This window comes from Gopherus flavomarginatus, chromosome 1 (assembly GCF_025201925.1).
Source record: "Gopherus flavomarginatus isolate rGopFla2 chromosome 1, rGopFla2.mat.asm, whole genome shotgun sequence".
Classification (NCBI taxonomy): domain Eukaryota; kingdom Metazoa; phylum Chordata; order Testudines; family Testudinidae; genus Gopherus; species Gopherus flavomarginatus.
The window spans coordinates 197,163,234-197,186,612 of NC_066617.1; the positions used below are offsets into that span (position 1 = coordinate 197,163,234).

The 23,379-nt window shown below is 42.2% G+C and overlaps 1 protein-coding gene across 2 annotated transcripts in view; it reads left to right on the plus strand.

The window, feature by feature from the left end:
• Positions 1-1,070, plus strand: part of GABPA (GA binding protein transcription factor subunit alpha) — a 45,910-nt gene extending 44,840 nt beyond the window's left edge. For both annotated transcript variants that reach the window (XM_050959299.1, XM_050959308.1), the window contains exon 10: positions 132-1,070. In XM_050959299.1, the coding sequence (XP_050815256.1) occupies positions 132-360 (229 nt within the window). In that variant the 3' untranslated portion in view covers positions 361-1,070. The remainder of the gene's footprint in view (positions 1-131) is intronic.
• The last annotated feature ends 22,309 nt before the right edge of the window (positions 1,071-23,379 follow it).

Genomic DNA, 23,379 nt, shown 5'->3' on the forward strand with positions numbered 1-23,379 from the left:
CAGTGAGAAAAAGAACCTACCTTTTAGCGCTACAGCATCTTTAAGGGAGATCATTGTGTGTGGGTGCATGGGTTTCGTACGCTGAATATTGCTCTGTTACTTTGCACTGATTTTGCTTTTTCTCATTTAAGGTATTACTATGATGGGGATATGATCTGCAAAGTACAAGGCAAGAGGTTTGTGTACAAATTTGTCTGTGACTTGAAAACTCTCATTGGCTATAGCGCAGCAGAGCTGAACCGGTTGGTCACAGAGTGTGAGCAAAAGAAACTGGCAAAGATGCAACTCCATGGCATTGCACAGCCAGTCACAGCAGTAGCACTAGCTACAGCATCCCTGCAAACCGAGAAAGACAATTAGGCACTAGGACCTGAAAGTGGGAGCCTGAGGCCTTTCTTATATACCCAGAGCAGTTATCTTTATCAGAATTGGAAGCTTCTTTTTATTCCTTGACAGTACAATATGATGCATGATTTTCTACAAAGAACTGAGACTCCCATAAATTTGGATCTTTAACAGCATATATTTCAGTGTATGTTAAGGGATCACCACAGCTTCTTCAATGTGAAGAATGGCACATTGTGTCATGTAGTCTGCTGAACTTGGTGAGGAAAGCTGAACCAGTTCATGTTGTATGTCCAGCCCTACAAAATACTTGTTCCAGCATTTTAAGAAAAGTGAAGCATCTATAGGAAATAGACTGGTCAATAGTTTGAATTCAACCCTTTCTGCTGTTTTTTTTTTCTCTGTTGAACTACAAAATGGAATTGGATGCGTACACAGTTAAAGCAGGAGCTGCCCTTAAACATGCCTGTTAATCTCATCTAATCAAGCAGAGCAGAAAGAACAGACACATTAAAAAATAATACAAAGCATCAAGTCCTTAAGATAATTTCTCTGTTTATAAGCAAAGAAAACTAAGAATAGACTAAACTGAAGATCAGTGCTGAAGAAAGAGATCCAGGTTTAAGTCTGGCTTACGTCAAAAGCCAATTATGAGTATTTTATTGTAATGTGTAGCTAACATGCATATACGAGGGCAAATTCTTAACTTTTGAAAAATGTTATGCTGGCTACTCAGCAAAAAAAAATGAATAAAGATTTCCATGTTTTTCCTGTCAGGTGATTAAAAACTCGTAAAGATATCCCTCACCCAAAAAGAAGTTTTTATACTCTGCAGCATAGAGTAATATTAGCCAATACTCCTTATACCTGCACTGTAGTTGATCTTGATGAACTGAAGACTTAAGTTAATCATATTCAGCAATCCTTTCCTGTTTAGAATCAAAATGAGTTGCAAATAAGTTTATAAAAATCTAAAGTTTGACTTCTAGATTATTGTATAGTCTGCCCTATTAAAATATGAAAAAATATAGTTTCTTATTAAAAATTCCTTTTTTCCAAACTTCAGATAATGTTTTAAGGCCTCAGAAACAAAACTACACATTCCTGAGGCCTAAGCAGGGCACAGTTTTAAGGGTTTGGATACATTTTTCAAAATATATATAATTGGAATGTATCCTGAATCCAGAGACTGGTATAAATATTACTTCATTCAGGCATATACATGTTAATATGTACAAAACTGTATCTCCATGATTTGTGAGCTTCTCCATTAATGACTTGCTAGACTTCTTCTGTTAGTCTGAATAGAGTATTTTTTTACTTTTTGCCCCTTTGTTTAAACAGTATGAATATTGTGTTACCATGCATTTTTGCTGTTCTTGCAAGCAGATTTTTTTTAAATAAGGAACCATCAGCAGAATCTGTGGTGTCACTTGACAAATAGTAAAAATATAATTGCATAAGAGAAAATCTTTAGTACCATGTTGAAAGGTCAAGTTACTCTTAAAACTTTTAAGTCAAAAATCTCGCTACACTGACAGACGCTTAATGTAAAATGTACTTAAACTGAGTGGTGAAAGCACTATGTTATTGCTGTTGACAAGTAAAGAGAAACTGGCTTTCGAGGAATTGGAAATATGTGAGACTTGTATATTTTTAGGGCTTATTTTTTCCGGGTACATCTGGGAGCTGAAGTGTTTTTTCTTAGTGGAGGTGCATCTCCATGCCTCTGCTGTAGGCCTGAGGATCTCTCTCATGCCATCTATCATTTAAGTCTCTTTAGCTGCCATCACCACCATTGTAGCTTTCTCTTGTCAGATTCCTCCAGTGACTATAAATTTACCAGTCTTGAATTACTGAAGCACTCCTTCATTTGCCAAAAGGCTGAGTATTCTGCTTCTGAAAGATGTATTAGCTTTATAAGAAGCTACACAAATCCTTTTTAGTCTGTAACAAATCCTTAAGTTACAGATATGGGTAAATCAGTCAGAAGTCAAGTCAAATGTCTAGCTTGTATGACTTTTATAGTACAGTTGTAGCCCATGTTCACTATCAAGCATTTGAAATCTGTTATGTAAATAGCTGAGGTCACTATCTTGCTTATGAAAGGAGAAAATTAGTCTGCAAGTTGCGTGGCTAACAACTTATTTCTGTGTCCAGAATTCCATTTGTGCAAGACAAGGATGAGCACTGTAAATACAAGCCACAGTTCAAGTAGCTAATTAAGGAATGTGATACAACTGCCCCTTAGAACACTGCTCAGTCTTTCTAGCGGAGGTCTAAAATACTGCAAGTGGGCACAGAAAGGAAGAGTTTAAAATGTTGACTGACCAAATCAGTCTAACGGAGGATGAATTAATATCAAAGCTAATAAGTAAAATTGATGCTTTATCCTTGAATATACATAGCCTTATTCCATTCTCTTAGGAAAGATGGCATCAAAACTTCCCATGTAAATACATCTGATTATTATTTTGAAGCCCTTTAATTTAGTAAATATGGTTATCCCTTTTGGGTTTGTCTATATGCATTTTATTTCCTGGTAGGATCTGCTGCTCTTCCACCATGTTCTTTTCATTAAAAAAGGACCAATGCATTTTCCAAACAGCATAAAGCTGTTGTCAAATTTCCTGTAGCTAAGAGAGAAATCTGACTAACTTGATGTCTTCAATTAAATAAAGGATGTAGAATATTATATGTCAATATAATTGTTTTGTTGCTGCCAGAAAAAGTATAATCCCAATTTTTTTGTAAAACAGGGGTTTTGCATACATTTTTACTCTTTAAATAAAGACACTTACTCTGCTAATAATTATGTATTACTTTTGTTTTGAATTTTTTTGGTAATTTTACATGAAACAATTATTTTCTATTTTTATTCTGATAAAATATTTGTGCATAAAATGTCAATATAGTAAAATAAAAAAACTGTTACACAGCTAATGTTTTGGTGATGATTCATTTGTTTTTCAGAATAGCTTCCACAGCTTTTTGGTTTTTTAAAGTGGCAGCTAGTTTTAAAGATTAGTATGCACAGTTTCATTTTCAACAACTAAAGAGCACAAGAAAAGAGGCAAAAATTAACTTCAAGCTTTCTTCAAAACAGATTTTCTTCACCTTAATATTAAAACATCTTTATCTTTTTGTACTTGGTCTAGAACTACAACATACAGAGTTTCAGTCTTCAGCAGGTTTGATTTTGTGATACATTTCCTGTTTGTGCTGCAACCTCTCAAAACTACAAGAGCATGAGGTGGATTCAGTATACATCCATGATGGAATTAATTAGAATGTGACCACGGAACCTTTTCTAGAAATCTTTCATGTAAGGATGTTCTATATATGTGTGCAGATTAATGTGAAAAGGGCCAGTTTCATTTTAGTTTGAGTTAACATACATGTAAAATATGCTACTTATGCAAATATTATATTTCACATTTTTGTTGTTGTTGCATGTAGGCCGTATTACTGGTTGGTGATACACGAGCCAGAAAGAACACAGCATGACTTTTAAATTCCAGGAGTTTCTGTGCAGATGATAGTAGCTAAATATATTTTACTTTTAAACTGAGCAAAGCTGCTATGGGAATTTCTGAGAACCAAGTATAGAACTTGGCAATGCCCATTTTTTAATGCACTCACTTTTTGGAGTTCAACCACACTTTAAATATGTAACCCTTTTTTAAAATGTGGCTCTTTCTGTGCCCGAATTGTTTTGTTTTGTAAATATGTGAAACGTGTTGGATCTGATTTCTATATTACCTCAGAGGTGTAAAAGGCCTTGTTAAAGAGGATGTTCATCAATGATTTCATATATTACGGCACACGTCACCTACATGCTGTATAGTTTTGTATGGTCTGGAAAAAAATCTATATCCTAATTAAAACATACCTCCAGATCTTCTAAATCGGTATAGTACCAATGCAACCAACAAAACTATGCTGATTTACACCAGCTGAGGATCGGGCCTGTATTAGCTAGGGTTTCGTTTTTTAATAATATTACAAACAGTTCTCATCTTCCTGTTAAAAGAAAAAAAAAGTGTGTCAGAGTTTTGTCCTTTTAGAGCAGGGATTCTTAACCTTTTTCTTTCTAAGTCCTTCCTCCCGCTCCCCCCACCTGGCACCCTACTTAGGTGTATTTTGACTTCTATTTTGGGGGACCAGCTCTGCATGGCAGGGTCTGGGGAGGGAGCACTACCTCCAACCCAACTCGCAGCATGCCACCCAGTCTGTCAGGGGTGGGGGGTAGCTAGGGACTGTGTGCAGGTAGCTCAGGGTGCAGGGAGGGAGGGGGGTAGCTAGGGGCTGTGTTCTGGGGGAGTGGCCCCCTGTGGTTACTGCTCCCTGAGGGAGATATGTCTCCCCGAGCCAGGCAGCTTTTACCAGCTTTGTAAGCAGTCAAAGGGAGGTGGGAGCTGAGAAGCAGCAGACAGGGTAGCACTGTGGCTGACCGCTCCATAGTAACAGCCAGAGCAGTACACACACTACCTGGCTTCCAGTCTCTGACCTGGGCAGGGCCTTGGTGGGAGGGAGGTGAAGCTGCTTCTGGGACTGCCCCACTCTGGTTAAGGCACTGCAGATTGGGGCACAATGCCCCTTATGCCCCCTTCCAACTCTCCCCATGGTCTCCAGGCTCACAGTTGCCCTGAAACTAGCTGGCAGCCCCCCTGGACCTCCAATTGAGAACCACTGCTTTAGAGAAAAGGACCAAATCCCCAGTGTGCCCATGTCAGGGGCTTAATTCAGCCTGGTGAGAGACATCTGTGACTCATTAGGTCATTACTAGTTGCAGCTGGGGTGGACTGGGAGTGTTGGTCAAGAGGAGGAGGAATGCTTAGGGAGAACAGTTTTACAGGCATCTCTGGCTGGGAGTGGCAACTGAAAAGGGATTGTGTGAGGTAGGCCTGTCTGAAAAGAGTTTTAGTCAGGGTGACCAAGAAGGTTGCACGGAAACCAGAACAGCCTAGTAAATTATCTCAGGTTGGAGAGAGTTCTGGGGAGTGTGCTCCTGGCTGAGATCAGGAAGTATGATGCTTGAGAAATGGAGACGGCCAGGACTTGGTAGTATGTGAGTCTGTTTTGCTTGTTTTGTTTTAAGTCCTTTCTATTGGATTGTGTTTTGGGGTCCAGAAGACCCAGGTTATCCTGATAACACTTTTACTCAAGTATCTTCTTGTGTGTGTGCATGTGCACACTTGAGGGGCTGGATCTATCAGCATACCACTAAAGGGCAGCAGGGAAGGAACTTCTCCCCTGACATGAAGCGGAGTACTGTTACAGTGAGACTTCACTGAGGGAAGTGAGTCAAAGGGTTGACTGTCATGAGTGTCAATTTGCATGTTTCTGTTTTCCAGTCGCTCTGTAAGTAGACACTAGTGGTATTGTAAGAAACAAAGCAAACCTAAATCCAAGGTTAGAAACTGTATTTTAATGATCTATGGCCATATACACACAGGTGATTATTCTTGCTGTTTGGCTAATCATATACATGAAAACTTTATGCCAGTTAATTAATGGGTTCAATATATCTAGGGTCTCTCTTGATAAACAACTAAACCAGCTGGAGCCACCACCATGAAACCTGAGAAAACTAAATTCACCCTCTCTGGTCATCCTTATCAGGCAAAACTGCCTCTCTTACAAGCACTCCAAGACTGTACAGACTAAGGAAATTCTTTTGAGGGGAAAGGGAACACAACCATAAACATGGGAGAAAGCAGCAACAGAATATATGCAAATAGAGTGTAAAATACCCACCCACCCCTTTCGGTAACTGTGGTAGCAGTGTGTCTAACGCCCTTCTCACCTGCCACAGGTGCCTGCACCACGGCACCCTTCCACCAAACCCTACTCACAGTTGGATTACTGCTGCTTACTGATCCCCAGTATCCCTTTCCAGGTCTGTCTCCAGTCCCAAGGGAGTGGCACCACTGCTTAACCCAGTTTACTAATTCAGCTTTACTAAGTTGACAGGGGAGTGTCTGAATTTTGATGGAATATATGGGCCCGAAGAGTCAAAGGTGACCATGTTACTGTACAACATTAAACAGTGGTAAATAGTGTTCAGCCTGCTTAGTACCATAGCAAACAGCATTACAAATCCTTTCAACCTTTTATTTAAGATACAGAAAAATATAGAAAATCACAGCATTTGAAATGGATTTTTATTTTCACAATAGTCCTTGTTCCTTTTAGCTGTAGAAAGTTCTAGAAAAACCAACACCAGTCTGACAGTCTCTTAGAAGGTATTAAAGATGTTACTTTGAAGGAACTTATCCTTGGGGAAAGAGAGAAGTTAATTGAGATGGCTGGAGCTGTTAAAAGTACTATCCATTTTCTAGAAGACCAAACAAGACAACCCCACACACAAAAGGGAACGAGAATAACAGCAAAGATAGAAAATGCAGCTTCTGTCTATGGTGTTGACTTTCTCTTGCAGCCTCACTGCTGGAGAAACAAGCATGGCACACAATCTTTCTAGCTACTTTGAGACCTGACAAACTTGTACAGCATCAGGCTGTTAAGACATGGCTTTTAACGGCCTCTCTGGTCATGGGCTCACAGTAGTGTTGCAAGATAAACAGTCTTAGCTGGCTAAGCCAGGCTGTGCTGCTAAAGCCGTGCCGCTAAAAGGGCATGCGGTGTCGCTGCTGTTTATTGGCAGGAGAGAGCTTTCCTGCTAACAAAAGACTTCCACCCCCAAGGAGTGGTATTAGTGATGCCAGTGTAGACAGACCCTTATTAAACAGAAGGCAAAAGAAAAGGGATAGGAAAGAAAATGGGTAATGTGGCAAGGAAAGGACACACCAAGTGTTGGGGGTAAAAAGTCTCACATCCCAGGTGGTATATGGGATTCATATGAAGCTCATGGAAATGTAATGTCATCTGGGTCCCTCTCTGGCCTGAGTCTGGTCAGGACCTCCCCTGGGATTAGGATGGTGAAAGGCCCAACAATATCACCGTGGATTCTGGAGTTCTGGTAGAATGTGAAGGTGGCAGCCATGATGGCAAAGCTCATTCCTTCCTGTTCCCCTTTCAGTCAGCCAGCATCTGCTAATACTTCCTCTCCACACCCCCTGCCTTCCCCCAGCCCCCAGCTCTTTTTTTGAGGACCCCAAAAGGGTGTGATGGGCATAAAAGACCATCCCCTCATTATTTTGTTCACCATTTAGACTTAATATCTGCCATGCCAATTTTGGTCCATTGATTTCCAGTCCCACACTTAACTCTTGTTTACCAGGCATGATTATAACACAGTCCTTGAGTTATAGCTATAGGTCTTTTTTGTTTGAACTAACCTAGTTTTTATCTCCTTTTTTCACCTTTTCCCATCAGTGCTTATTGTTGTAGGTTATTGTAACATTTTATAAATTTTCACTCCTCAGAGTGGAGCTTTCAATGAGGGTAAATTTGTAGGACCAATTATTACAACAGGGCCCTCACCAGAGTCCACTTAGCTGTGCTGCTGTCCTTTGTACTGTCTCTTGCCACAAAATCCCCCTGGAAGGGGACTCTTGAGCAGACTCCTGGCCACTTAAAAATGAGCTCTACCACATAGAGCTCTTTTCCCTCTCTGGGAGCCCTCTACCCACCCAAATCCAAGTTCACTGATAGTTATGAAGACATTCTAAGTGTCACGAGAACAACTATTACTCTTGGGGGAATTCTGTGCCACTATGCAAGGCAAAATTTGCACAGAATTAATGTTCTGTGCAGAATTTTTTTCCTGCAGAATTGGCACTGCAGACATTCTGGCCACCACTAGGGCTGCTGGATACCACAGAGTCTGGCTCCCCAGTTCACAAATAGAGGATGGATGGGGCAGGGAGGAGAAGCTGACAGATTCCCAGGAGCTGCAGTTTCTAGCACGCCCTGGGTTGTGGCCCTGCAGTGAGTAGAACACTCAGCCTGGCGGGGAATAAAGTTTTGCATGCTCTGGCTGCCAGGTCTGATCTTCATCTGCCCTGGGACAGAAGCAGGTGTGGAAGACCCTGTTGCAAAGAGTGATGAAGGGTGGGGCCACACAGTGTCCCCTGTGCGGACAGTAATGAAACTGTATGGAGCAGAGCCTGTGGCTGGGCTCTGGCTAGGGAGAGGAGTGTGGGCATCTGGGCCCATGGCTGGGCTCTGGGGGCAGAGGAGGGCTGGTGTCTGGGCCAGGGGAGCCTGCACAGCTCCCTCTAGCACCTCCCAAATATCCCCTCCAGCAGCCCCCCAATGTCCTCCCTCAGTACACACACACACCTCCAGCACTCCCCAAACACCCCCTCCAGCATCCCCCTATACACACACACCTCTCTAGCACCCCTAAACATTCTCTCCCAGTACACACACATGCCCCTCCAGCACCCCCAACTCTACCCTTCCTCCAACTCCTCCTGGCAGCGTCTTCTATTTAAGAACTTGAAATATGGTAATCTTACGAGGCCAGGGGGAAAAAAAATCTACTAAAAGACCAGGGGGGCAGAGTTCTTCCCCAAGATATGCCCAGCTGGCACATTTGACACACTCAGACAGAGGAGGCCGACAAACACGTAACAGAGAAACAGGAACTGGGTTGTGATAGGGATTTCTTTAACTTTCTACTCCTGGGGGAATCTTTTTTGTTTTCTGTATTGTTACAGACATTTATTTCAAAATACCTGAAAGCAAGTATAACCAAAATACTTGAAACTGATGTAATCATATTGTTATTTTGACAAAATATGCAGAATTTTAAAATATTGTGAGATTTTTTAATTGTTTGGTGCAGAATTCCCCCAGGAGTAAACTGTGGGTAGACGACTGACGCAAATAACACTTTCTATGGCACCACTTTTCTGTCTTCACCAATAGAGTGAATAGAGAGAACTTTTTCCCTCTGGAGCTTCTGGCCATAGGGCTTATATTCACATGTTTATTTGTTATATATGTCATGAATTCTGACTCAAATGCTTGGTAAATGAAACAGATTTATTAGCTCACCAAGTACTCTGTAATGACATGTGCATCTGGCACAAAGTGACTCTTAATCTTGGATGCTGCGTGTATGTATTTAGCTGACAGTCATGGTATTTGCATGCTGCGACAGATTATTTCAGTTGCCGTGCTGTTGGTGTGAATGTCTGTGAACTCCTGTCCTGATTCCATATGCTAAGGCAGGGCATGCTGAACAGAGGGGTGAATATGTACTCAAGAGCTTATGAGTTTGTGTTTTGCTCTTTTCTCCTGGACCATAATATGCTATACTCCCTCTATTGGCAGAACTAGTGAACTGGCTTCATTACCTACCACTGTGGTAGCGTTGCTTTAGTTTAGAACTACCAACTAGGGGTGTACCTAGTTTTATTCTTGATTTGCCTGTCTTTCCTTTATTAGTACCTATCCATATAGTATCCGACCACCTTGAATAAATGGCAGTTGAAAGTTTTGACATCTGACAGTAAATCAGTATTGAATATGTGGGTGACTTGATCACACTCTGTAAGTCCATACATGGGGAACAAATATTTGAAAATAAGGGGCCCTTCAATCTAGCAAACAAAGATGTAATACTGTATGATTCTGGCTTGATGTGAAGCTAGATAAATTCAGACTGGAAATAAGGTGCAAATTCTTAACAGAGAGTAATTAAATTGAGAGTAACTAACCATTGGAACAATTTACCAAGATTAGGGGGCGGGGAGAGGATTCTCCATCACAGGCAATTTTTAAAATCAAGGTTTAGATGTTTTTTGAAAAATATATTCTCTAGTTCAAAAGACATTATTTTTGTGGAGTTCTACAGGAAGTCAGACTAAATGATCTGGCCTTAGAATCTATGAATCTATGCTTTGTGATCTACATTTTTTTCCTGTCCAGTAACAGGTCTTCATCTATGAAGGCCTAAATGGACCACAATCCAGTTCTATCAGGAAAATGCCCCTCTCTGTGTTTCCCAGAAAAAGCAGCAGCATTGTATTGAGACATTTTGGCTGAAAGCCTAAGATACAATTTGCAGGCTCTTTGAATAGAGCTTTCATGTAAAGCTACCATGCTGATTAAGAATAGTCATTTTTTAGGGAATGCTGCAAAATTAATCTCTTCTTGTAGGCATTTACCTAATGGATAAATAGAGTTCCTGGTCTCTTCTGGCTTCTCATAAGAACCTGTGCATTAGTATAGGGTGGAGAGCTATGTCCCTGATGTGTGGGGTTTTGGTGGGGAACGGAAACAGTCCATGATATTAAAATGATGTGAACATTAGATTTGTGTGTATTAAAGAAATATGTAGCCACAGATCATTACATTGTGACTAGTTCATGTATGGGGGGAGTCCCCCTTCCCACACTAGTCCATGCCCATTTCTAATGTTTGCATAGGCAATGTACACTGGAAAACCTTGCCAGCTAGTACCTAAGTATGGGTAATTATGATTATGTTGTTTCCATCAGTATGTATTAGCTGTCTCAGATACTTACATAAATATACACTAGAAACTAGGAATTGTAGAAAATTGATAAGGGAAGCAGAAAGGGACACAAGGATAAATCTATGGCCAGCAGAGTTAAGGACAATAATGTTTTTAAGTATATCAGGAACAAAAGGAATCCTAATAATGGCATTGGTCTGTTACTAGAGGGAAATAGTAGAATTGTCAATAATAACGTAGAAAAGGCGGAAGTGTTTAATAAATATTTCTGTTGTATAGTTGGGAAAAACCCAAATGGTGTACTCGGACCATATGATCAAGAAATACTTTCAAGTCCAACGTTAACTCAGAAGGATGTTAAACAGCAGCTACTCAAGTTGCTCAGTTTCATCCAAGAATTTTTAAAGAGCTGGCTGAGAAGCTTTCTGGACCGTTAATGTTATTTTTCAATAAGTCTTTGGAAGTTCCAGAACACTGAAGAAAGCTGACATTATGCTGATATTTTAAAAGGGTAAACAGGATGAGCTCACATGCCACGCTTTAATGAATTATTAGGCATATGTCTGACCTTAGGGTTCTCTGTAAAAGTATTTGTACCCCCTATCAGTTAACACAAAGAGGTTCCTGAGTCACACTGGGACTAAGTGATTTGCCCAAGGTCACCAAGGAAGTCTGTGGCAAAGCAGGGGAGACCTGTATTCAAGTCCAAATCCTAGAATATAGTCCTACCCAGTTGATCTCCCTTCTGTTCTGTTACTTAGGACCTTAATTATAGCTGGGGGAAAAACCTCAGCAAAATCTTAGAAAGCAGTTAGGCTATGTTCTAGTATTAAAAATACATAAACAGAAGAGTTAAAACACTAAATGTGGCTAAGTAAATTCTGGAATTAGAGCCCACAGTATCTGACCAGACATCAAACTAAAGTTTTAACTGCATCTAATTTAGAGTATTGATAATTTAGCCATTAATAACTTGAACCAAAGGTTAAAAAATGCTGAGGAGAAACCAATATTAATTAAAGGCAGACATTCAATATTTTCTCCTCCTCTGCAGAAATGGTCCTCCTGAAACCAAAGATAAATATTGCTAATGGCAATAGCATCTGAAGATTTGTCTGTCACCTGAGTAACAGTCACTTTCTCGGTTATCTCAGTTAACAAGGAAATTGATTGTTGCATGACACAATTAACATCCAAGCATGTTATTTTTGTAGGTGGTATCACAGTAACAAGCTATGATGTGAAAATAACACCAAACAAAGATAATGAATTATTGATCATAACTGTAAGCAACTAATTAATTCAATTGCTTAGTAGAAATTAAGGTAGTTGAAAGGGGAGATTCTAACCAGTAACAGCTGTTTAATCTACAATAAAGAGACCATTTAATTCTTATTGTAAATTCTTTACCTATGTTTGTAATAACATCTTCAACGACTAACATGTATTTTGGGGTGGGGGAGGCAGAAATGTAGTTTACATTTTCCATTTGTCTCAGCTTGGACAATGGAAATTAATTAAAAGTCAGTTTAACTTTTGTTTATAGTCTTCTTTCAACTTCAGGTTTCCAGTGTTCAAATGTTTGGGTTGTAAAAACTGCAGAGGAATGTTTGTTTGAAACAAACGCTAGTGGAATTTTTAAAACTCATGGAAACATTTTACTTGGTCTGCATCAGTGGTACAGATGTTTTGCTTATTGTTTTGAACAACAATCTAAATTTGGGGTGAATATGATTTGATAATCTCTCCATATTTTTTCTAAGTGGCACTACCAGTACAAGTTCTATCATATCTTATATCATATATATATTCCTTCTTACCTCCCCAACCTGAATTTCAACCTAAGTTGAACAGGAATTGGTATCCGGGCCGCCCAGAGGATTCAAGGGGCCTGGGGCAAAGCAATTTAAGGGGCCCCTTCCATTAAAAAAAAAAAGTTGCAATATTATAGAACACTATATTCTCATGGGGGCCCCTATGGGGCCTGGGGCAAATTGCCCCATTCCCTCTTCCCACTCCCAGCAGCCCTGGGAAAAAATAAACATTTAAAAATCTTCCACATCTTGGCACAAACCCAGTTTTGAGAGAACTTCTTTTCAAGTCACCTTTACAAGGTATCACTGGTTCTCAGCATCAGCTAGTGCTAAAAGCACTAAAGCTCATTAAAAGCATTGGACAAATATTTTCCATCAAAACTTTTGATCGAAAACTAGTGGTTTTTAAAAAGCAGAAAAAATCACGGACAATGTCTGCTTTCCTTCAAATTTTGTTGTGGTTTTTTAAATTGAAAAGCTGAAATTAGTCTGCCAAAACCTGAACATGGTTTGGGGTTTCAGAAGTGTGTGGCCAAATATTTGCTGCTTGCTGTGTTCGATTGTTTAAAGAAACAATAAAAAAAATTCTGCTTTAAAAAAAATCCAGAACTTCTGAACCACCTCAGCCAGGGGCAGCTCCAGGCACCAGCATGCCAAGCACGTGCCTGGGGCCGCAAGCCACGGTGGCCGCTCTGCCGGTCGCCACAAGGGCGGCAGGCAGGTAGCCTTCGGCAGGCAAGCCGCCGAAGGCAGCCTGCCTGCCGTGCTTGAGGCAGCAAAATACCTAGAGTCGCCCCTGACCTCAGCTTGTGACCAAACGCCTGAGCCCATCCACTCACAGATTTTTCCAGGTTTCTGATACTCTGGCTTCCTTGACTCATATGTCTCCATAATTTTGTGTTCATTTAGGTTAGAACATAACATAAGAATGTCTGTACTGGGTCAGACCAAAGGTCCATCCAGCCTAGTATCCTGTCTACCAACAGTGGCCAATGCCAGGTGCTCCAGAGGGAGTGAACCTAACAGGTAATGATCAAGTGATCTCTCTCCTGCCATCCATCTCCACTCTCTGACAAACAGAGGCTAGGGCCACCATTCCTTACCTATCCTGACTAATAGCCACTAATGGACTTAACCTCCATGAATTTATCTGTTTCCTAAAGACTGGCTCCATGGAGTCCCTCACAAACTGGAGACAGTTACTGTGTGTTTGTCTTTACTACAGCTTATGGACATACTCCACGAACTGTGCATTTGAGCTTGTTCCAGAGTCTGGGATGAGCCTCTGTTGTGAAAACTGAAATGCTCAAAATAGCACATGCATGTGAATGGACACAGGATGCTAAAATTAAATTAACTCAGGGGTTTTCAAACTGGGGGTCAGGACCCCTCAGGGATCACGAGGTTATTACTGGGGGTCACGAGTTGTCAGCCTCCACCTCAAACCCCACTTTGCCTCCAGCATTTATAATAGTGTTAAATATATAAAAAAGTATTTTTAATTTATAAGTGGGGGTGTCACACTCAGAGGTTTGCTATGTGAAAGGGGTCACCAGTACAAACATTTGAGAACCACTGAATGAGCCCCTCTGGAAAAGCAGGGGAGGAGAGTCTCCCTTGGAAAAGCAGGGAAGAAGGTAGGTGGTGTAGGATGTTACTCTTCTCATGTGATCCCTCCCCCATGGCTCTTTTGGCTTTATCACTGTTAATCTAAAGTGGCTAATTTTACATGAAGCTACCCTCCCCTGACGTGAATCTCCCTATGGCACTGAAATTAAATATAGACTATAGAAGTGAAAGGGATGGTACCCCTAAGGGAAAAGATAACAGCTTGGTTCTTTGTGTTAAATAGCTGTCTGCAAGCCTCAAAGGCTTTGCCTTCCCAAACAGCCTGGCCCTGCCCCCATCTGACCCCCACCCACTTCCTGCCCCTGACTGCCCCACTCAGAATCCCTGACCCATCTTGCTCCTTGTCCCCTTACCGCCCCCACAACCACCACCCCAGGACCCCACCTCCCACGAATCCTCCCCTGTCCCCTGACTTCCCCGACCCCTATCCATGCCCACGTCGAGTCCTGACAGACCCCCCGGAACGCCCATGATCCAACCCCCCCCCATTTCGCATCCCCTGACTGTCCCCCCAACCTCTGCCCCCCCCACCCTTCCCTGACTGCCCCTTATCCATCCAACACCCTCCGCCGGCCCAGCCCCCTTCCCATGCCGCTTACCCCTGCCTCCCCCCTCCCCCGGAGCCTCAATGCGCCGCGTCTACGAGCTGCCCTACAGCGCTGCAGCAGCATGGGACCGGAGCTCGCAGCCCCGCCCCCTTACCGCACAGCTTTGAGCGGGGGGGAGCTCAGACCCTGCCCGAGCCACGCTGCTGTAGCTCTGTCCCGGGCTGATCCTGCACGCGGCGTGCTGAGGCGCCGGGGGATCGGCGGAGGCGGGGCCGGGGCCGAGTGGAGCCTCTGAGATTCGAGTAGTACTCAACAGATACACAAATTAGACTCAAAGCTGAATGTCCCAGAGCAGTAGAAGATAGCAAGGTTAATTATCTGAACATCAAAAGTGAAGGGGACCAAACAAAAAACTTATTTCCATGGAGTGCTGTTCACTTGCTGTTTGATCTGAATCACATAATACTTCACAGGTCTGGCAATGAAGAGCTTTTGATTTAAGCTTATTTTATGGATTACAACCAGCACCGTTTGCTGCAATATCATTTCTGTCTTGTATTTTTAAGGCAGTGAGCTCTAATCCAGTTAAAATTGTACTATTAATTGAAATTTTGCATTCAACATATTTTCCCCTATCAGCCACTGAACTTTTTCTGAGCTCTTCAGCATTTTCATTCTAAGAAAGCCTCTCAGGATCCACTTTCCCACTGCTTGGATCCCACTTTTTCTTTTATCCTGCATAGCATCAAGGAGTTATCTATGGATACGTCTTGACACTTTTTGAAAGCAAAAATCTGATCAAAAATGTTGATAGTTTTCTCTTTTGTATTATATGTTTTAGTGCTAATAAGCCACATACATATGAAAATTTCCATCTCGACGGTGAGTTAAAGAAACTGAACGCAAGGAGTGAGAATTAAAAAGTGTACTCAGTCTATATCTAAAATGGTGCCTGTGGCTTCCACTATAATATATCTTTATTTTGTGTTATAGCATACTCTTGCTCAGACTTTGATGGGACAATCTGCTGTGGGACAGTAATTTAGCCCAGATTATTAATTGTTATCAATACAAATTGAAGGATTCCCTCTCTGTTTTCATTGTTTTTCAGGATTTTTAAAAAATTATTGTTAAGAGCCATGATGTATGACAGTAGCTCTCTATTAGTCAGTAAATAATACATTAGCCCTACCTATTTTAAAGTGACCATGTAATCCACCTGGCCACTGTCTAACCTGGCTGTTCATGGTCTTTATATCACATCTCTTTGTGGGAGAGTAATTTATGAAATGCTTTGGATCAGATTGGAAATTTTACAGGCATGTTGCTCTCTGAGCACTGTTGGGAGCATAATCCCTGTAAACTCCATTATATTGCCTGCTCCCAAGAGCACTGTATAGAGGTTAGCAGGAAAGTGCTACACCTTCACCACGTGGAAACACTACCCTTCTTTTTGTTTTATTGAGGGGCATAGGGATTATTTCTCTTAAAACTTCAGGTTGATACTTTTGGAAGCGGGCTGTTTTGGGCAGAAACATGAGATCGAGTCCACGTGAAAAGGGAATAAGTTTTAATGGGATTTGTCCACCTTGGCTATATCTATATTCTCACACACACAAGGTACGAAGGAGTGTCGCCCTGTAGCTATGGGCCCCAATTCAGGAAAGTACTTACACGTGTGCTTTTGGGGAAAAATTTGACCACTCCAGTTGAGGAAGAAGTATGTGGCCACTACCATCAGCCATCCAGGCAAGACAAAAAGACAACAAACCACACAAAACAGACCAGTATTTTGCTGTGTTCACATTCACCTCAATGGTAAAATGCCATACTGCATTCCTGCCACCCTGCGGCACTATGTGGGGCTCTAAATAATCAGGACTCACAAGTGCAACCCAACTTCCATGCATGATTGAAGATGGTGCCCACAAGCAAATATTTTAGGTTTCTCCTGCCTTCAGAAGAAACTCGGAATAGGGAAAAACACTCCTCTGAGATAAGAATGCTTGTCTCCCTGATCATATAAATGTAGGAGGGAAGAGATCAGCCCTGCAGTATGTTTCCCGTCTGTCTCCTCAGGCCTTCAGTGAAGAGTTTTAATAAAACTAGAATACTCTTCTTTATTAAAGTTTAGTATCTCTCTCTCTTGGGCTTTCATTCTCAGTGGCAGATCCATTTCAGAGACAATCTAACGCTTAATAAGTGTGTCCAGGGTTTCAGTGCTTGCCTGATCTGTAGAGAGTAGGAAGTTTGCTGGCTAAGTGCGAGCAACTTCTGAATATTGTAAGCTTTCATGTTTAAAAATATGTAAATTGCCAGCCCATATGGTTATGAAGAAAACTTCCAAATGTAAAACTCAGTTTAACTGATGTAGTTGTAAGAAACACGGGACATATCTGGATTTAGGCCCAAGTGATTTTAGGTGGCCAAATGTATAACAAAAATTAGCACTGCTAAGAGATGCTAAAAGCAGATTTTTGTATGTAGGCAGTGAGTTACTAGGATAAAGGCTATACACTTGTCCAAACTGCTACCCGCTTCTGAGACTTTTCCCAGTGCTATAGTTAACTCATTGTCGTGAATTATATTTAAACGTTCTCATGACGTATTCAAGGATCTGCTTTTACTCATTTTAACACAATCAAGACATTTTTGTCTGGGGCCTAAAGAAGAAGCTCTTAACAATTCCTTATCACGTGACAACTTATTGCATCCTGTTTTCTAGAGCCATAGGTTCCAAGATCAGAAGTGACCATTGTGATAGTCTAGTCTGACCTCACAGGCCACAGAATTTCCCCCAAATGATTCCTAGAGCAGATCTTTTAGAAAAACATCCAATCTTGATTTTAAAATTGCCAGTGATGAAGAATCCATCAGGACACTTGGTAAATTGTTTCAATGGGTAATTACTCTCATCGTTAAAAATGTATACCTCTTTTCTAATCTGAATTTGTCTAGTTTTACCCTCCATCTATTGGATTATCTGTTTCTTTGCTAGACTGAAGAGCCCATTATTAAATATTATTTCCCCATGCAGATACTTAGACTGTAATCAAGTTACCCCTTAATCTTAATGAATTCAAACTGGAACAGGTTCAGAGACGGGCTACAAGGATGATCCGAGGAATGGAAAAACTGCCTTATGAAAGGAGACTCAAAGAGCTTGGCTTGTTTAGCCTGGCCAAAAGAAGGCTGAGGGGGGATATGCTCGCTCTATATAAATATATCAAGGGGGTTAACGTTAGGGAGGGAGAGGAATTATTTAAGTTTAGTACTAATGTAGGCACGAGGACGAATGGGTATAAACTGGATATTAGGAAGTTTAGACTTGAAATTAGACGAAGGTTTCTGACCATTAGGGGAGTGAAGTTCTGGAATAGCCTTCCGAGGGAAGTAGTAGGGGCAAAAGACTTTCCTGGCTTTAAGACAAAGCTTGATAAGTATATGGAGGGGATGTTATGATAGGATCATTAATTTGGGCAATTGATCTTGAATTACCACCAGACAGGTCTGCTCAATGGTCTGCGGGGAGATGTTGGATGGGATGGGTACTGAGTTGCTGCAGAGAATTCCTTCTTGGGTGCTGGCTGGTGACTCTTGCCCACATGCTCAGGGTTTAGCTGATCGCCATATTTGGGGTCGGGAAGGAATTTTCCTCCAGGGCGGATTGGCAGGTGCCCTGGAGGTTTTTCGCCTTCCCCTGCAGCGTGGGGCACGGGTCGCTTGCTGGTGGTTTCTCTGCAGCTTGAGGTCTTCAAACCATTTTTGAGGATTTCAATAACTCGGTCCTGGGATAGGGGTTGTTATAAAATTGGATGGGTGGGGTTCTGTGGCCTGCCTTGTGCAGGAGGTCAGACTAGATGATCAGATTGGTCCCTTCTGACCTATGAGTCTATGAGTCTTATCTTTGTTGCGCTAAATAGATTGAACTCTATGAGTTTCACTATAAGGCAGGTTTTCTAATCTTCTAATCGTTCTTGTGGCTCGTCTCTGAATCTTCTCTAAATTTATTAACATCCTTCTTGAATTGTGGGCACCAGAATTGGTCACCATATTCCAGTAGTGGTCACACCAGAGCCAAATGCAGAGGTAAAACACAGCATCACACTGGGAGCTCATGTTCAGCTGATTGTCTACCACAACCACAAAATCTTTTTCAGAGTCACTGCTTCCCAGGGTAGAGTCCTTCATCCTGTAATTATGGCCTACATTCTTTACTCTTAGACATATACATTTACATTTAGCTACTTTAAAACATACATTGTTTGCTTGAATCCATTTTACCAAGCAATCCAGATTGCTCTGAATCAGTTACTTGTTTGTGGTTAGTAGTTAATCGAAATATAACACATCCATCCTAGCCTGGAACCTTTGACATAACTCTTAGACCAAGGTGTCGAGTCATTGGTCCCTAATGACCTATACCAATATGCTGGAATTAATAACTGGACAAGAGTATCCCTTTGGGGTGGAGCAGAGGAATCACTAAACCCTATGTCAATCATTTGGAGAAAGAGGGAGTGGGGCAGAGAGACTCTCTTGCACCAGTAAGATACCTGAAGCTGTATCCTGCTGCATTTGCCAGATGAGCAGGGCCGGTGCAAGGAAGTTTCGTGCCCTAGGCAAAACTTCCACCTTGCACCGCCCCCCCCAGCTAACCCCACCCCCCCACCACGGCAGCTAACTCAGCACCCCACCTGGGGAGCCCCCCCGCAGCACCTACCCCCCCCCACCGTGAGGGCTAACCCCTCTTCCCCCCCCATCCCCCCATGGCAACTAACCCTGCCTGGGGAGACTTCCCCCCCTTCCCCCGGCAGCTAACCCTGCCTGGGGATACTTACCCCCTACCCCGGCAGCTAACCCTGCCTGGGGAGACCTCCTGCAGAAACTAAACCTGCCTGAGTAGCCCGCCCCAGCTCACCTCAGCTCCGCCTCCTCCACTGAGCACGTTGGCACTGCTCTAATTCTTCTCCCCGCCCAGGCTTGTGGCACTGATTGGAGGAGACTTAGAGCTGGGCTGTGTGCTCAGAGGAGGAGGCAGAGCGGAGGTGAGCTAGGGCAGGGAGCTGTTCCCCTGTGCGCCTTCCCCGCGTGCCCCCCAACCCAGCTCACCTCCACCTCCTCTCCTGAGGGGGCTTTTAGGCACCCCCAACCACTGGGCAGTCATATTGTACTGTCTGCTCCCCGGGGAGGGGAGAGGAGAGGATATTGCTGTTCACTGCCGCAGCATCACATCTACCAGCAGCATGCAGTAGACATAAGGTGACATTGAAAAAAGTCAAGAAACGATTTTTTTTCCCTTTTCTTTCACGGGGGGGGAGGGGGTAAATTAACGAGCTATACCCTGAACCACCCCGGACAATGAGTTTGACCCTACAGGCATTGGGAGCTCAGCCAAGAATGCAAATGATTTTCGGAGACTGCTGGGGACTGTGGGATAGCTGGAGTCCTCGGTACCCCCTCCCTCCCTCCATGAGCGTCCATTTGATTCTTTGGCTTTCCGTTACGCTTGTCACATAGCACTGTGCTGTGGACTCTATATCATAGCCTGGAGATTTTTTTCAAATACTTCGGCATTTCGTCTTCTGTAACGGAGCTCTGATAGAACAGATTTGTCTCCCCATACAGCGGTCAGATCCAGTATCTCCCGTAAGATCCATGCTGGAGCTCTTTTTGGATTTGGGACTGCATCGCCACCCATGCTGATCAGAGCTCCACGCTGGGCAAACAGTAAATGAAATTCAAAAGTTTGCGGGGCTTTTCCTGTCTACCTGGCCACTGCATCCAAGTTCAGATTGCTGTCCAGAGCGGTCACAATGGTGCAATGTGGGGTACCGCCCGGAGGCCAGTACCGTCGATTTGCGGTCACACTAACCCTAATCCGATATGATAATACCGATTTCAGCGCTACTCCTCTCGTCGGGGAGGAGTACAGAAACCAGTTTAAAGGGCCCTTTATATCGATATAAAGGGCCTCGTTGTGTGGACAAGTGCAGCGTTAAACCGGTTTAACGCTGGTAAAATCGGTTTAAACGCGTAGTGTAGACCAGGCCTCAGAAGTGTGCATTGAAGCTATTCACGTCCAAATGGAGTCTGACTCTCTCCTACCTACTCCTGTGCCACCCAGGATGCTCTGGGGTGAGATGGGAGAACACGATTTCTCTCCAGTAGCCGGTGGGGAGTGCTGAAAATTTATCAGGGACCTATGAATCTGGGGATGATATGAAAGATGGAGTCCCCCCCATCATCTCCTCAAAGCAGGATCCAAGAATAGCATCCTAGTGGGAATTCCAACACCTTTCTCTTTTTCCAAGAGCTGGGATGTGGTGAGGATTGGCTTTTCATTGGGTTGTTTCCTATCACTCATTGACTAGTAGGTTTAAGTCTTGTCTACACTTGAAATGCTGAAGAGGCAAAGCTGCACGAAGAGGTGGTAGCTAGGTCAATGGAAGAATTCTCCCTGTCTACACCGGAGGTTAGGTCAGTTTAACTGCCTTGCTTGGAGCTGTGTCTGCATGTGTGTGTAAGAGAAGCAGCAAAAACAACACTGTACTGCACAGAGAAGGTACATAGAAAGCACCAGACAAGCATTTTGTAGTATCACTGAGAAAAAGCTTAGAGGGTGAGCTTTTGGGGCAGAGAGATGGAGGGAAATAGGCTTGGAACTCTGAACAAAGTAACTGTCTCCTGGTGTTTTGGTTCCTACTGTGCTCCAGGAAACAGGGCTTTATGTTCATTGTTTTGTAAATAAACAGGTTTGCATAGAAATATCTGACGACATCAATTTCTCCTCATAACGGAAACATCTCACAAGCCCCTCACCCCAAAACTGCCTAACCCCTCAGACCAAAAGGGGTAACAGTATTGACAAAAAGGGGGAAGAGATTTTGGAAGTAGACATGAGAGAAGAAGAGAGAGAAAATATCAGGAAGGATTTTGAGAACACAATGTAGGGAAGGAAAGTGATAAGAGTGAAGAAAGGAAAAAAAGACACAGAAGGTAACACAGGAAGTGAAACTCCATGATCTGTTATAGGAAAGAAGGTGGGATGAAACCAGGCAGGCAAAAGAATTATAAACAAGAGATGTGGAGGGACATATTTAAAGTCTCTCTTCAGTAGCAGAGCTCATCTAAAGAAGATAAGTACATTTTGTGAAAAATACCAAAAGAAATGGAAATTTTGTTTCATTCAAAAATATTCATTAATTATTTTGCTTTTCAAAATGTTTTTTTTAAAGTTTAATTTCTGGGATGGAGGGGGACATTTCCTTTTTTCCCTAGTTAAAAAAACGTGAGAGAGAGAGTGATTTCTCCTCCTTTGCCCATTGAAATTCAGTTGGAACGGAGAGCTGTTAGGCTTCTTTGGCCAGCCCAGCCCAAATGGTTACTTTATCAATGGAAGTGTTCATGTCCTCTGTTCTCCCTGTCCCTTTACTAGCTATTGTTGACTATTACTAGCTGAGTACCAACAGTGGGATTCATCCTGCATAGCACGTAATGTATAATATCTCCCTGACCCAAGAAGCTGAGAGTCTTTCCTAGTCTGATCTAGATAACAATTAATGCACAAAAAGCGTGAAGTGACCATATGGAGCAATTTTTCTCTCTCTCCCCCTACTCATGGTACATAATTTATCTTAAGCTTGACTCCTGCAAACACATATGCATGTGAATAGACCTTTGAATTCAAGTGCTTAATGTTAAATATGTACATAAACTTCCGCAGGATCAGAGTCTTGAGAGGCGACTTGATCTTTTTGTATGTTTGTACAGCACTTAGCACAATGGGGTCACAATTCTGATTTAGACCTCTCAGCAGTATTATAATTCTAATAATTGATAACAACCGTGCACCAACATTTTTTGTACAAACGCTTCCCGAATTACACAAGCGTTCCGTTCTGGAACACATTGCGTAACTCAAATTTTGCATAAGTCGGAAACGTATCTCTAACCATTATGGAAAAAAAAAAAAAGCATATGAAACTTTTTCCATAAGCTCAGATTTGTGTTCATCAGATTTACATAATTCGGGGAGTGTCTGTAATTAAAAAAATGTTAGGAGATGAAGCTATGTTTCATGTACTCACAGTAAGTAACCAGAAAGAATAACTGTTTTCAGATGTCATTTAAATAAAAGGTTTTTTAAACCTGGATGTTGATGATGCTGAACTGAGGAGATGACGGAACATTTCACAAAATTTACCATAGGACATTGTAGGTCTGGCTTGAGATGAGTAATTGGACATAAAGGGAGGCCTCATTTCTTGGGAGACAGCATTAGGGCAGTAAATAGATCAGCAGGCTGAAAATCTGTGCTAATTAAAATGGGTAAATGGTGCAGTAAGCTAAGAGACAGAATGTCTGTACTAGTTAAGAAAAGGGGGAACACTCAGGGAACCAGCTACAATGAATGAGATAAATAGGGAACCTAAAGATAAGGTAAAGAGTAAGTCGGACATGGACAGTGAATGGGCAGAGCATGCTGTACAAGGAGTGGTTTAGGCAAAGTAACCAAGCCAATCCCAAAATATGTAATCAATGTGATATGTAAATACATGTAAAGGAAGAGCTTGGCAATGTATCCTTGGATGTGTGGTATGCCCTATACCCACCCCCTATTCTTGAGTCTGATCAACTCAACATAGCT